General features: G+C 42.1%; 1 protein-coding gene across 1 annotated transcript in view; it reads left to right on the top strand.

Annotated features, from left to right (window-relative positions):
- The window catches only part of LOC118367002 (SH3 domain-binding protein 4-like), a 66,174-nt gene that overhangs the window by 39,911 nt on the left and 10,780 nt on the right, over positions 1–15,483 (top strand). The window contains exons 2-3 of the mRNA XM_035749917.2: positions 4,073–4,296; positions 4,395–6,781. Of these exons, the coding sequence (XP_035605810.1) occupies positions 4,176–4,296; positions 4,395–6,781 (2,508 nt within the window). The 5' untranslated portion in view covers positions 4,073–4,175. The remainder of the gene's footprint in view (positions 1–4,072; positions 4,297–4,394; positions 6,782–15,483) is intronic.

Raw genomic sequence — 15,483 nt, 5'->3', positions numbered from 1 at the left:
CGCATGAACTGCACCACTTGTTCAGTTTGCCTCTGCTTTACATCAGAAAGAGACTGCTATGGGACATGGCACAGGTAGCAAAATATTGTGTCAAACGACGAGTTGAGTTTTTACCAAAAAGTTATATTTTGGTTTCATCTGACCATATGACATTCTCCCAATCTTCTTCTGGATCATCCAAATGCTCTCTAGAAAACTTCAGACGGGCCTGGACATGTACTGGCTTAAGCAGGGGGACACGTCTGACACTGCAGGATTTGAGTCCCTGGCAGCGTAGTGTGTTACTGATGGTAGGCTTTGTTACTTTGGTCCCTGCTCTCTGCAGGTCATTCACTAGGTCCTCCCGTGTGGTTCTGGGATTTTTGCTCACCGTTCTAGTGATAATTTTGACCCCACGGGTGAGATCTTGCGTGGAGCCCCAGATCGAGGGAGATTATCAGTGCTCTTGTATCTCTTCCATTTCCTAATAATTGCTCCCACAGTTAATTTCTTCAAACCAAGCTGCTTACCTATTGCAGATTCAGTCTTCCCAGCCTGGTACAGGACTACAATTTTGTTTCTGGTGTCCTTTGACAGCTCTTTGGTTTTGACCATAGTGGAGTTTGGAGTGTGACTGTTTGAGGTTGTGGACAGATGTCTTTTATACTGATAACAAGTTCAAACAGGTGCTATTAATACAGGTAACAAGTGGAGGACAGAGGAGCCTCTTAAAGAAGAAGTTACAGGTCTGTGAGAGCCAGAAATCTTGCTTGTTTGTAGGTGACCAAATACTTATTTTCCACCATAATTTGCAAATAAATTCATAAAAAATACTACAATGTGATTTTCTGGATTTGTTTTTCTCATTTTGCCTGTCATAGTTGAAGTGTACCTATGATGAAGATTACAGGCCTCTCTCATCTTTTTAAGTGGGTGAACTTGCACAATTGGTGGCTGACTAAATATGTTTTTTGCCTCACTGTACATTTGACAATCAAATTCCCCCATACTCTTTATCAATGGCTCGTGTTGGCAGTCTTAAGGACAGAGGAGTTAATCTTCACCACTTTGTGAAGCAATGTTGCATTCCTCACATCATACCTTTTTCTTCTCTTACTGGCGTCTGGCGGAGCAACCTTAGAATCACTCATGCTCTAGTAAAAACATGTCAGTGGTGTCATGAGCCCTTTCCTCCATGAACACCCCTTCCCCAGAACCTATGAAGGTACTGAATTATAGATGATTTGTAGTTTGTTGTGTATCAAGAAACAGTGCTGTGTTCTACTGACCCACATCTGGTTACAAGAATAGAGCAAAAGAGTTGAGATGTACATTTTGTTTATTGTATTCTACTGCATTTTGACCTCTTTAGTCTGATTTTTCAAAGAGGTTTTAGAGTTTGGTGTTATTGGTACATAATCTCTTTGTCAGGATAGCATCTATAATAGTCACAACTGAAAGCCAGTGGTCACCAACCGGTCGACCATTCCTAGTCGATCACCAAACATTTCAGTGGGAAAGCCAACGATAAAGGCTGTGATAAAGGCTTGCTCTCCTTTGATTTTATCGTTCATGTTGCACTGTTGGTGGTAGGTGCACTTGATTCAGAAGCCTTGCGCACCTGGTAAGCAAAGTATTTTCTATTTTGAACCATTGAATTTGTCTGAAAAGAGGAACTCCGCCTACCAGGCGGACCGGAGGATCTGTGGCTAAATCAAGTGCATCTACTGCGCTGGCCAATCGGATAGCTCAAATCACAGTGCCTACAGAGCTTCTACGATCCCGGCCACAGCAAAGTTTGTCACTAGCTTAAGTAAGATTTAATAACTTTTAAAACCACAGCAAGACTGTCAAAGAATACAGCAAAGAGCTGCTGTTTTTCTAAGAGTTCATGTAAAAAAAAATATTCAGCACTGTCAACACTGTTTTTATTCAACACTATTACAAAACAGAAAACGTGCTTCTCCCTCCTTCCAGCTGAGACTAATGGTGTGTTAAAACAACCGGGGACTCGGAAATCTCTGACTTCCGTGCGTTCAAGACAACTGGGAAAAAACGTGATCCAACTGGGGATTTTTAAAAATGTTTTATTGTTTTCATTTATTTATTTGTATTTAACCTTTTATTTAAGTAGGCAAGTCAGTTAAGAACAAATTCTTATTTCCAATAACGGCCTACCCCGGCCAAACCCTAACTCCAACGACGCTGGGCCATTTGTGCGCAGCCCTATGGGACTCCCAGTTCCAAGTTGGAAACTCTGACATCTTTCTAGACCTCTGATTTTCCGACCTGAAGATCACTGACGTCCCAGTTGTCTTGAAAGCACCATGTCCATCAGATGCAGGTCAACCAGTAACATAAAAAATCTCACTATTTCAATTCATGCTCCGCTGTGCTTCGCAAATGCTACTCCAACTGATCTATTTTGTAATCAAAGGTCAAGTTTTGAAATATAATATGGTCTGAGAATAACAATATTTCAGGCCAGGCGTACAGCCAATATGCTGTGATAATATATTAGGCCTACTGCACAAACCTAATTCCTACATAACTATTTTTATTAGGTTAATGTTGCATCTTCTATGTCATGTTTAAAAAATAATCCTGAGGGGTAGATCTTGACTAAGAAAAGGTTGTTGACCACTTGCTATAAGTTATATTACAGTACAAGCCTATTCATTTGTCAGAAGCCACTGTGTGCTGTTGCCTTCATACCGCACAGGAGAGTAGGCAGGGGGTTTTGGCACTTTACACCAACCACCTCTCCTTGAGTGTGGGAGAGGCAGCAGATGTGACTGTTTTTTTTTAACGTGTGTTGCCGTTGGGTCATCAAACAAATATGTGGAAAGAGAATGGAGACTAGCTGAGATAAGGTCTGGATTTTCCCATAAGACATCAGCGAGTAGCAACTCCTGGTCTGTTGTTTTGTTAAAAGCAGTAATAAATATAAGGCTTCATGTAGGTTGTCTTGACCAAAACATTGTTTTTAGCCAAAAAGTAGGCTATAATAAAAGTTGTTATGTTGTGATTCACGCCTATTTTGTCCGATTATTTTAGGCTGCAGCTCAAACTGCTGTCTACTCTCCCGTCTGAAGTCTGTGGGCTAAAATGTTTATTTGAATTCAAATGGAGCTTTTTGCATATGCACTTCATTTATCATTCTGTTTCCGTATGAGTCTTTAGCTATCCCCTTTCTTCCTCCAGGTCCTTTTTGATGGCCCTCAGTGCAGAACTATCCTCTCCAAAGGATGATCAAGGATTAAAAAAAGTTTCACAGGGAAGGGAATGGATATGGAAATTAGCTCTACACACTATTTGTAACGTACATATTCTAGAAATTGCTTTCACTGATATCTCCTTGATCGTTTGATAATTTTTTTTTTCAAAGTACAGGAGAACTAACTGAGTGGAGTGAAACCCACAAACGCTTCAAAGTTAAAACAACATTTGGAGGACCCAAGGGTTTACTATTTCAAGCATAGCGTAATGAAGGGCCCTGCTAACATCAACGCGATATATTTCAAAGACGAGAGGAGGCAAAAAAGTTATGAAGCTGTCCGTTGCATTCTCTCAGGGCGACCTGCCTTTGGTTTAGTATAACATAATGCATAATGTCAAGGTTGCAGACCAAATAGAGATGAGGTTAATACAATTCAGTGTCTATAGGGTTTCACATGAAATTCCAATAATAGTAATGCATACCTTGAAATCTCACGTTGAATGTCCTCTCCACCCACCTCAAGGTAGAGGAATATGTGTTTTGTGTGTGCAGAAATTACATGGTCAGACCCACCCCCAACCACACACAGACAGAGACACTAGGGATTTGTGTTTTCTTGTAATTGCCACGTCCAAAATCCTATCTTCTGGGATGTGGAACTTGTAAATATCTGGGGGATATTTACATTCTGTCACCATTTTGGCAATCCATTATTTGTGCCTCTTAATTATATTAGTGAGCAGGTTGCAAGATATATTGTTCTAATCAGAATGCATCAGGCCCATTTAATGAGATTGTCAAGTGTCGCTAAAAGCTAATTAGATATAAATAAGCCATTTAGTTAATCCTGTTTTTTTTCTATTTCATCTCCAGAGACTATGAAAGGCTGTTGACGACTAACTCTGCCATTGGCTGAAAGGGAACCCAGGAGAGCAGCCTGAGCACGTAGGTTGTGTGTGCAGGGAAAGAACCAACAATGGCCGCCCATCGAATCAGGGCGACCAACAACATTTCACTGCCACGCTGCAAGTCAGAGGGGACACTCATTGATCTCAGTGATGGAGTCTCTGAATCTAACTGCCTCACAGATGTCAAAGGTATGCTAATGAAGTCTATTCATATTTGAGATATTTTGTTGTAGTATTGATTACCTGTTAACAGATTTACTTTTTTGGTGTTCTTTTTTTTGTTGCAGTGCCTTCTCCCAGTGCCTTAAGACTGGACGCCACTGCCTCTTTTGGCACTGCCAGGGAAGTCATTGCAATTAAGGATTACTGTCCCTCCAGCTTTACCACCCTCAAGTTCTCCAAGGGAGAACATCTCTTTGTGCTGGACACATCGGGTGGAGAGTGGTGGTACGCCCACAACAGCACTGAGATGGGTTACATCCCTGCAGCATACGTCCAACCCATTAACTACCGGGACTCCTCATTCAGTGACAGCGGTATGATCGACAGCCTAGGAGACTGCTCTGTTGAGGAGGGAGCCAAGGAGCTGGACCTCCTTGAAGATTGGACCGGGGTGTTCCTGAAACCCACTGCCCCCCAAAACGGGAACCCCTTTGCCCCCCATCACCAGCCCCTTAGTCGTAGCGCCACCAACCCTTTCCTCAATGGAGCCCTTCAGGGTTCGCTGGATCAGAACAGTAATGAAAACAGTAAGTCAGTGGATCTTCTTCTTTTTGACACAGCACCCTCTGTCCCACCAAACTCCACCAGCAGCACTGTCAACATCAATGGCTTTGGCAGTGACATCTTTGATCTGAACCACATCAGCCCCAGCCTGGGAGTGGGCCAGACCTTACGCAGGGACAACCCATTCTTCAGGAGCAAGCGATCCTATAGTCTCTCAGAACTTTCCATCCTGCAGGCTCAGAATGACGCCCCAAAGGCATCCTCCAGTTTCTTTGGAGGCCTGAAAGCACCTGCGCCTGAGCAGTTTCAGAGCCGAGAGGATTTCCGGGAAGCATGGCTCAATCACCGCAAGCAAGCCAGGTCCTGCCATGACCTGGACTCCTTGGGCCAGAACCCAGGCTGGGGCCAAACACAGCCGGTAGAGACCAACATTGTCTGCCGTCTAGACAGTTCTGGAGGAGCTGTCCAGCTTCCAGACACCAGCATCAGCATTCACATCCCTGAGGGCCACGTGGCCCCTGGAGACACCCAGCAGATCTCCATGAAGGCCCTGCTGGACCCGCCTCTGGAACTCAACAATGACCGCTGCACCACTGTGAGCCCCGTTGTGGAGATCAAACTCAGCAACATGGAGACCAAAACCACAGTCACCCTTGAGATGAACGTGTCAGTTGTGGTGAAGAAGGAGAGCAGACAGACGACAGAGGTCATGTGTGTGAGGAGTGACTGCAAGGAGGGCCCCTACACTCCAATCCCACAGGCGTACATGTATGGGGACACCGTCCAGGTCTGTCTGGATTATCTTGAACCCTGCATGTATGTGTCTGTTGTGGCCCAGGCACAGTCGGTTGCTCCAGGCACCACAGTTTGGGATAACGTGGTGAAAAAGGTCACCCTGGGCGTCTATGGGCCTAAGCACATTCACCCATCCTTTAAGACTGTGGTGGCTATCTTCGGCCATGACTGTGCCCCAAAGACATTACTGGTGAGTGAGGTGGGGAGGCAGGCCCACTCTGCTCCTCCAGTGGCCCTTCAGCTCTGGGGGAAGCACCAGTTTGTCCTGGCTAGACCACAGGATCTTCGGGTCGGGGTTTACTCCAATATGGCCAACTATGAGGTCAAGGACAGTGAGCAGGCAAGGGTGGTCAGGGGGTTCCAGGTCAAACTGGGAAAGGTTAGCCGGCTTGTCTATATGATTGCCTCACGCACTGCTGACGATGTCTCAGATTTCACATTGCGGGTCCAGGTCAAGGATGACCAGGACTGTATTCTCGCCCAGTTCTGCGTTCAAACACCAACACCTCCACCCAAGACTGGTCCACGGACGTCTGCGCAGAGGCGCTTCCTGAAGAAGAAGGAAGTAGGGAAAATTGTTTTGTCCCCTCTGGCCATCACTAACAAGTACCCTGTGTTCCATGACCAACGAATCCACAACCTGAAGTTTGGTAAATTTATCAAAACAGTCATCCGTCAGACCAAGAACCAATACTTACTGGAGTACAAAAAGGGGGATTACGTTGCCCTTCTGAGCGAGGAGAAAATCAAACTGAAAGGACAGTTGTGGACTAAGGAATGGTACATTGGTTACTATCATGGTAGGACAGGACTTGTCCATGCAAAAAATGTTCTGGTGGTGGGGAAAGTGAAGCCCATATACTTCAGCGGTGCTGAACTTACCACTACACTCTTACTGGAGCAGATACTTAAGCCCAGCAAGTTCCTGACGTACATCTATGCCTCTGTAAGGACTATACTGATGGAGAACGTAGGAAGCTGGAGGGCGTTTGCTGATGCCCTGGGTTACGTCAACCTACCACTGACACATTTCTGCCGTACAGAGCCTGACAGTGAGCCTGAGAGGGTGGCATCTGTTCTGGAGAAGCTGAAGGAGGACTGCAACAATGCAGAGGGAAAGGAGAGGAAGTCCTTCCAGAAGGAACTGATGACTGTAAGTAATGGCCTAGGGCAGGGTTCCCCAATTGGAGGCCCGCAAGCCGAATTTGGCTCATGAGTGGTGTTATTCCCCCCCTCCACCTCAAAGTTATCTGAGCAAAAAAAAAAAAAAATATACAGTACTAGCCAAACGTTTGGACACGTACTCATTACAGGGTTTTTCTTTAGTTTTACTATTCATGTAGTAACTAAAAAAAGTGTTAAACAAAAACAATATATAGCATCCAACCTTTGCCTTGATGAAGCTTTACACACTCTTGGCATTCTCTCGACCAGCTTCATGGGGTAGTCACCTGGAATGAATTTCAATGAATAGGTTTCCCTTGTTAAAAGTTCATTTGTGGAATTTCTTTCCTTAAAGGATCTAAAATATATTTTGATTTGTTTAACACTTTTTATGGTTACTACATGATTGCATATGTGTTATTTCATAGTTTTCGATGTCTTCTACAATATAGTGCAAATAAAGAAAAATCCCAGAATGAGTAGGTGTTCAAACTTTTGACTGGTTGTGTGTGTGTGTGTGTGTGTGTGTGTGTGTGTGTGTGTGTGTGTGTGTGTGTGTGTGTGTGTGTGTGTGTGTGTGTGTGTGTGTGTGTGTGTGTGTGTGTGTGTGTGTGTGTGTGTGTGTGTGCATACAGTTGAAGTCAGAAGTTTACATACACCTTAGTCAAAAACATTTAGACTCATTTTTTCACAATTCCCGACATTTAGTCCTAAGAAAAATTCCCTGTCTTACATCAGTTAGGATCACAACTTTAATTTAATAATGTGAAATGTCAGAATAATAGTACAGAGAATTATTTATTTCAACTATTTCTTGCATTACATTCCCAGTGGGTCAGAAGTTTACATACACTCAATTAGTATTTGGTAGCATTGCCTTTAAATTGTTTAACTTGGGTCAAACGTTTCGGGTAGCCTTCCACAATAAATTGTCCCTTTCCTCCTGAGAGATCTGGTGTAACTGAGTCAGGTTTGTAGGCCTGCTTGCTCGCACATGGTTTTTCAGTTCTGCCCACACATTTTCTATGGGATTGAGTTCAGGGCTTTGTGATGGCCACTCCAATACCTTGCCTTCGTTGTCCTTAAGCCATTTTGTACAACTTTGGAAGTATGCTTGGGGTCATTGTCCATTTGGAAGACCCATTTGCAACCAAGCTTTAACTTCCTGACTGATGTCTTGAGATGTTGCTTCAATATATCCACTTAATTTTACCCCCTCATGAAGCCATCTTTTTTGTGAAGTGCACCAGTCCCTCCTGCAGCAAAGCACCCCACAACATGATGCTGCCACCCTCGTGCTTCACAGTTGGGATGGTGTTCTTCAGCTTGAAAGCCCCCCCCCTTTTTCTTCCACACATAACGAGGGCCATTATGGCCAAACAGTTCTATTTTTTTTTCATCAGACCAGTGGATATTTCTCCAAAAAGTACAATCTTTGTCCCCATGTGCAGTTGCAAACCGTAGTCTGGCATTTTTTTGTGGTTTTGGAGTAGTGGCTTCTTCCTTGCTGAGAGGACTTTCAGGTTATGTCGATATAGGACTCATTTTAATGTGGATATAAACACTTTTTGTACCTGTTTCCTCCAGCATCTTCACAAGGTCCTTTGCTGTTGTTCTGGGATTGATTTGCACTTTTCACACCAACGTACGATCATCTCTATAAAAGTATCTATATCCACTTTTTTAACTAGGATTAAATATCAGGAATTATGAAAAACTGAGTTTAAATGTAGTTGGCTAATGTGTATGTAAACTTCCGACTTCAACTGTATGTACATATTCCATTAAAAATATGCCGTTTCCAGCTACAATAGTCATTTACAACATTAATAATGTCTACACTGTATTTCTGATCAATTTGATGTTATTTTAATGGACAAAAACATGCTTTTCTTTCAAAAACAAGGACATTTATAAGTGACCGCAAACTTTTGAATGGTAGTGTATATATTATATATAAATACACACACTTTTTTGTATTATTGTTGGACATGAAATACTTTTAAAAACACCAGCAAATTAGTATCAAGTGATTTTCAATTTTGGAAATCTGTTCCCAAGTATTCCCACGCATAATAGAGAGACGTGATCATATACGAATCTAAGCAATGTTTGAAATTATTTTATTTTAGTTCAATGTTATCTGTTTGGGCTTCAGTCTTAAATGGTTGTCTATATCTGTCAATCTTTTTTTTGCGTGATTCACTTTTTTGTTTGCTTATAACCAGGTTTCCATCCAACCTTTTTATGTGAGTCAAGTACATTTCTGAAAGAAAAATGTCACGACAGGCCTGATGGAAACAACTAATTTGCCAGTAAACTCTCGTCAAGGTCGGATATTTTTGTGCCGGTAAAATTAAATATACGAGAAATGGTAGTGGTAACACTTTTATGCTCAAATATTGATAAAATAACCATCATATCAAAGTAAATTTGGAGTCACGCAATGACATTGTGTGTTCCTCCCACCAAGACTTGGGAAAGCATGCAGTTTATTAGTCTACATATTAAATAAGTTCTGATGAACTTCACAGGGTGATGAAAGCGCATGGTGATTAGGTTGATGAGTCTTTCAAATAAATATTGAGCGTTTTATTCTGATGACATGATGATTGATGCTTGGCTGCCATTTGACAGAAAAAAAATCTTGCTCTATTTGTCCACAAATAATCTCATTATGTAGTCCGGTGTTTCCCAACTCTAGCCCTCAAGTATCCCCAACAGCACACATTTTTGGTGTTGCCCTCGGCAAGCACACCTGATTCAACTTGTCAACTAATCATCAAGCCGTCAATGAGTTGAATCAGATGAGTTTGTCTGGGGCTTCAACAAAAATGTGTGCTGTTGAGAATACTGGAGGACTGGAGTTGGGAAACACAGACGTAGGCTTTACCCACACTGTATCTGAAAGTTGTTGGCTAGAGTGCACGTGCCAAGACCAGAGTGGGCACATTTGCTATATAACACATTGTTTTGGGACAAAACCATCAGTAGAGTTGAAAATGTGATGGAAATCCATTTAAACTAGTATTTGTTATTCCGTACATGGGAATTTAACCACAAAAGTCATTTTTTGTTCACTTCATCACGCACAGCCTTTTATCTGCAACCAATCAGTTTGATAGAAATGCTTCGCTGGTTGGGAAAATGCGCATATGTATAATATTTGCATGAAAATCTGTCGCCAAATGGATGGAAACCGAGGTTATGTGTTTAGCACTTTTGTTTCTTCTGTTTGTTCTGGTGTGCATATTTGTGTCTTGTGTTTGGTCTTGTGTGTGCGCTGTGCCTGCATCTGTCTCTATACTTGTGTGTCTAGCTAAGGTCTTTTTCAGGTCAGTCGTGGCTTTGGTTCCTTATCTACTTACAGCTGCCTGAGGCTATGGTCCAGTGGGCTAATTCTGTTGAGTGTGCAGTCAATAAGTGCTGCGTGGGCATCAGGGTCTTATGGGGACTAGAGAGTTGTGGAGAGCAGCAGAATATTTTGGCACAGCACAAACCCACACCTCTGTCTCGAAAACATTGAGTTAGAGATGCTGTATGTGCTGCATTCGTAAATCCAAATCATAGCTCAGCCTGTGTTGATAATGCTCCGTCTTCATTTCTAGTCATAATGTGTCAATCAAAACCTACAGGAATACAACCATACTGTCAAACACTTTTTATGAAAAAGTCCTTGGTTTGATTTTGGAAGTGATAATCAGTGTTTTGACCATTGTAGATGGTGTCGAGCAGTGACTGCTGAGGCGAGGATGGCTGATCATAATGGCTGGAATTGAGTGTAATGGAGGAATGGTATCAAACATATTAAAACCATGTGTTTGATACCATTCCATTCACTCCATTATGAGCTGTCCTAACCTCAGCAGCCTCCGCTGGTGTCGAGAATAATATGTGACTTAGCATCGGTGTTTCCCCTAGGATGTTTTTTAGCAGCAGTTGCAAAGTTAGCGGGGAGGGCGTGGTAGTGGGCGTGGTAGTGGTAGAGGGCGTGGTAGTGGGCACGGCCAATGGCGTGGTTTTAGAAGCCCTCCTCTTGGACGCAGACACAAAATGCTTATTTTCTTGTAATTCTACACATTTTGCTATGGGGCGGAGAGAACATTTTACAGGTTTAAAGCTAATTTCATACAATTGTACACATTTTACCATGGCTTATTTGATGTTCTTATGATTTCTGAGTGACTCAAACGTTATAACAAAAATCAATATGTATCTGCCATGACATTTTTTAAATTTTAGATTCTCCCTGACTGTCTAGTTTTTATTTTGGTGATTTTTAGTTCTTAAACATCTTATTTAAAAAATATATAGTGTAGCTCCATTATCTTTTTGTTCATCCTTTATATCATGTTTTAGTCGTCCCGATAAAACATTTTTGGGTGTGGGGTCAGCAATTTAGCCCTGACACTTTTCAATGAATATGGAGGAAACACTGAACATGATTGAAGAATAGAGCCATAGAAGCATGTCATACTGTATGGATTAGCAGTATATCCGATGAATATTCTTCACCTCATGTTTCTGAGGGAGTGCAGAGAGTATCACTTTGCTCTCTGTTCTCTTTGATAGGTGAAGTTCATGTCACGCCGTAACAATGACATTGATATGAGGTGAGACGGTTTCCCCTCAAAAGTGTCTGAGATGGAAGAGAGGGCACACACCAGATATAACTTTTGTTGTAATCTTTAAACATCTGCACTATTCAGTCAGCTCTGTCCCCATTGGTGACCCTGTCGTGTCAAGACTCGTTAACACTGTAGCCTCACCCCACCCACCAATAGACCAGAAACCAGCTGGTTTAGGCCTGACTTGGAAACTTTCCTGCAAACCCAACCCTTGTCTGTTTGTTTCCCTTTCTCACATTATTGTGTGCAAAGATGTTGTCCTCAAGACAGTTTCACTCAGTATTTCCCAGTATTGCTTTTGGCAAAATTGGCAGCAGGCCCTGCAATAAGCTTCTATACATAACAAAAATTGAAAAATGTTTCTATATGTAGTCTCTCCTTCATGTTTCAAAGTGTTGACAACCTCTGAGATGTGATGTTGATTTGAAATCATTGATTTTGTTTGTCATCTGCGTGCCAATATCATTCCAAGTTCGATACAGTGTGTGTTGGGTAAGTGATAAGTAATCCTTCTCACCCCCCTTTTAAGATTTAGATGCACTATTGTAAAGTGACTGTTCCACTGGATGTCATAAGGTGAATGCACCAATTTGTAAGTCGCTCTGGATAAGAGCGTCTGCTAAATGACTTAAATGTAAATGTAAAATGTAAGAACGTTCACAAACTTAAAGAGAAAGAATACTCAACGTCAGCCTCACTCGCTCTCAGTGCCAACATAATGATTTTCTTTTCTTCAATTACATCTCTTTGTTGAAGTCTCTTAGAGGTCATGGTCATAATAGAACAGGCACTGAGGTAGGATGGAACATAAACACTATATCATTTACGCCGGGTTGTAAACACCAATTACAACCATTTATAGACATGGGGGAGCTTCAGTGAGGAGAAGAACTATATATAAAGACGAGTCCGTGGTGGAGAAGACATGTCCTCCACAGTACTTCCCATTTCTCAGGCTCAGTTGTTTGGTGTACACTACTTAATGATGTGATAGAACCAGTACTATTAATTGGGTGTGTTTTCCCCTTTTCAAATCTACATAAAACATCTTGGCAAATAGGATGCACTTCATTGGATGGACCTTTGGAAGCGATGGTGCAGCAACCAGTCATACTGATATCCTTACAGAATTCAAAAGTATTCACAAAGCAAGTGGCATACTTAGAGCAAACTCATCCAGCCTTGCATGCATAGAATGTACAACTCCTGATGAATAACTCCCAAAGACATCAACAAACACTCCTTTAGTTTATTTATGGAAAATACTGCAATGTAAACTTCACACAAGGTTATGTGGTACTTATGCAACAAGAGTTGAAATGGGCACTATAAAGTTAGAATCCACTTCCTTCCACTGAGAGGATGTTAGTGTTATTTAAGCCCAGCTAAGATATCCTCACATTCCACAGCAGGCTACAAGGGAACCAACGCATACCGGATGGATAACTGTTTGCAACCAGTGTGTCTACACCAACCCACCTATCCAGCTTCACAGATTAGGATTGACGTCTAGGTTAGGCTAATCCAATGGAGGTAACCGCTGTTCCTGTGTGCACAACAATAACAAAACAGTTGCCGCTTGTTCACCCTGGTTTTTCTCGAGGAGTTTTGTGTACTGACTTTATTTGCAACTGTTTATCCCCCAAACAATAGATTACTTACATAGTGGTGGGCTTCAATTGCGGTCTTCTGAGGCTTTGTATGTGGCTGTCAATTTAATTACCGTCTCCTACGTCTCTCGGCAATTAAGTGTTTTCTCTGACACTGAAAATAATCCCTCCTGATTCGCTTGCATATCATTTGACGGAGAGCTAAGAGTGTATTTTTAGATGCAAAGGAAATAAAATATTGTGTGCACCTCAGAGGGAGATGACAGCCTTTGTGCTTGAGTATCTGAAGGCATGCACATTTTATCTCATTGTTCAGGAAGAAAGGAATTATCAGCAGTGTTAGGCATGGGCCTATATCCACACATCCCAAATAGAGAAAGATTCCTCTTATTTGCCCCCTCCACTTCCCACTTTTGTCCCTTTCTTAGTTGGTAGAACTGCATTGCCTGTAGTAATTGCCCATTGAAACATAATCACAATTAATTAACACTTTCTATTTCCAAACAAATATATGGAAAATGATTTTGCATATGGTAATGGTGAACACATTGAACTCTACTGCGAAACCACAAAACAGTAGTGCCCATGTTCAATCCAACTCTACGAGCGAGCTTGTGAATTAAACTTTGTTTTAATGAAACCAGAAATGGCTATGAGGTTATCTAATCACCACATATGATCAAGTATGTTTTGTACATTCTGTTAATTTTGCATTTTTATTTCATTCAAGACTCAGCCCTGATATGCTTTTGTGATCTAGCTAATTTGCCCATGACTGATTGTGTAGGAGTTGAGCTATGGATGTATAATTCAGAGCTGGGTTAATCAAGTACTAATTGTTGTTCAGTCGAATCTACATTTGACAACAAAAAAACAAAACAGATTTTGAGCCTGATAATTAAGCCGACCACAACCAGAAAGTATTTCTCTTCCTGGTACATACATACAATCCTCTAGGCTTTGGAGAACAAGCCTGTAACAGGTGCGCTGGGAGTCGGGAAGCAAGTTCAGGGAGTGAATCATTTAATCAATAAACGAAAGCCTAATACAAAACAAGAAACACGAACAACGCATAGTCATGAAACTGAAACCGAAACAATAACACCTGGGGAAGGAACCAAAGGGAGTGGCATATATAGGGAATGTAATCAGGGAAGTAATGGAGTCCAGGTGAGTTTAATGACATGCTGGTGCGTGTAACTTGGGTGACAGGTGTGCACCATAACGAGCAGCTTGGTGACCTAGAGTGCCAGAGGGAGTATATGTGACAGTACCCCGTCCCCAACGTGCAGCTCCAGCCGCAGGACACTGACCAAAGGGACAATCCTGGGGATCAGGAGCGGACCGGTAACCTCTGCTGAGGCGCAGGAGCCTGACGACCTAGAGTGCCTGAGAGGGAGTATACGTGACAGTACCCCCTCCCTGGTGCCCAGCTCCACCCGCAGGACGCCAACCAAGCGAGCCGGCTGAGGCTTGAGAATTCGACGATCCGGCTGAGGCTTGAGAATTCGACGATCCGGCTGAGGCTTGAGAATTTGACGATCCGGCTGAGGCTTGAGAGACCGACGAGCCGGTTGAAGGTGAGGACTCCCCGGTAGCTCCGGACCTGACATAACTTCCACCATTAAAAAAATGAAAAAACACTCCCTGATGCTTCCCTAGGGTGAGGGGTTATCCTGTAACGTTATTCTGCTGGGAGTCGGGAAGCAAGTTTAAGGAGTGAATAATTGAATCAATAAATGAAACATAATACCAAACAAAAAACAGAAACAACGTACAGACATGAAACTGAAACAGAAACAATAACGCCTGGCGAAGGAACCAAAAGTTGTCACATACAGTTGAAGTCGGAAGTTTACGTACACCTTAGTCAAATATATTTAATCCTAGTAAAAATTCCCTGTCTTCGGTCAGTTAGGATCACCACTTAATTTTGAGAATGTGAAATGTCAAATCAGGTGGATTTGTTTATTCAAATGTCAGAATAATATTAGATTTGATTTCTTTCATCACATTCCCAGTGGGTCAGAAGTTTACATACACTGAATTAGTATTTGGTAGCATTGCCTTTAAATTGTTTAACTTGGGTCAAACGTTGACAGAGCTTGTGTAACTGAGTGAGGTTTGTAGGCCTGCTTTCTCGCACGTGCTTTTTCAGATCTGCCCACAAATTTTCTATGGGGTTGAAGTCAGGGCTTTGATATGGCCACTCAAATACCTTGACTTTGTTGTCCTTAACTTCTTGCGTCGAGCAATCCCGTATCCGGGAGCGTAATCATAGCCTCAAGCTCATTACCATGACGCAACGTTAACTATTCATGAAAATCGCAAATGAAATTAAATAAATATATTTGCTCTCAAGCTTAGCATTTTGTTAACAACACTGTCATCTCAGATTTTCAAAATATGCTTTTGAACCATAGCTAAACAAGCATTTGTGTAACAGTACTGAT

Source organism: Oncorhynchus keta, chromosome 34 (genome assembly GCF_023373465.1).
Source record: "Oncorhynchus keta strain PuntledgeMale-10-30-2019 chromosome 34, Oket_V2, whole genome shotgun sequence".
NCBI classification, from domain to species: Eukaryota; Metazoa; Chordata; class Actinopteri; order Salmoniformes; family Salmonidae; genus Oncorhynchus; species Oncorhynchus keta.
This window is presented reverse-complemented; position numbering and strand designations above follow the sequence as displayed.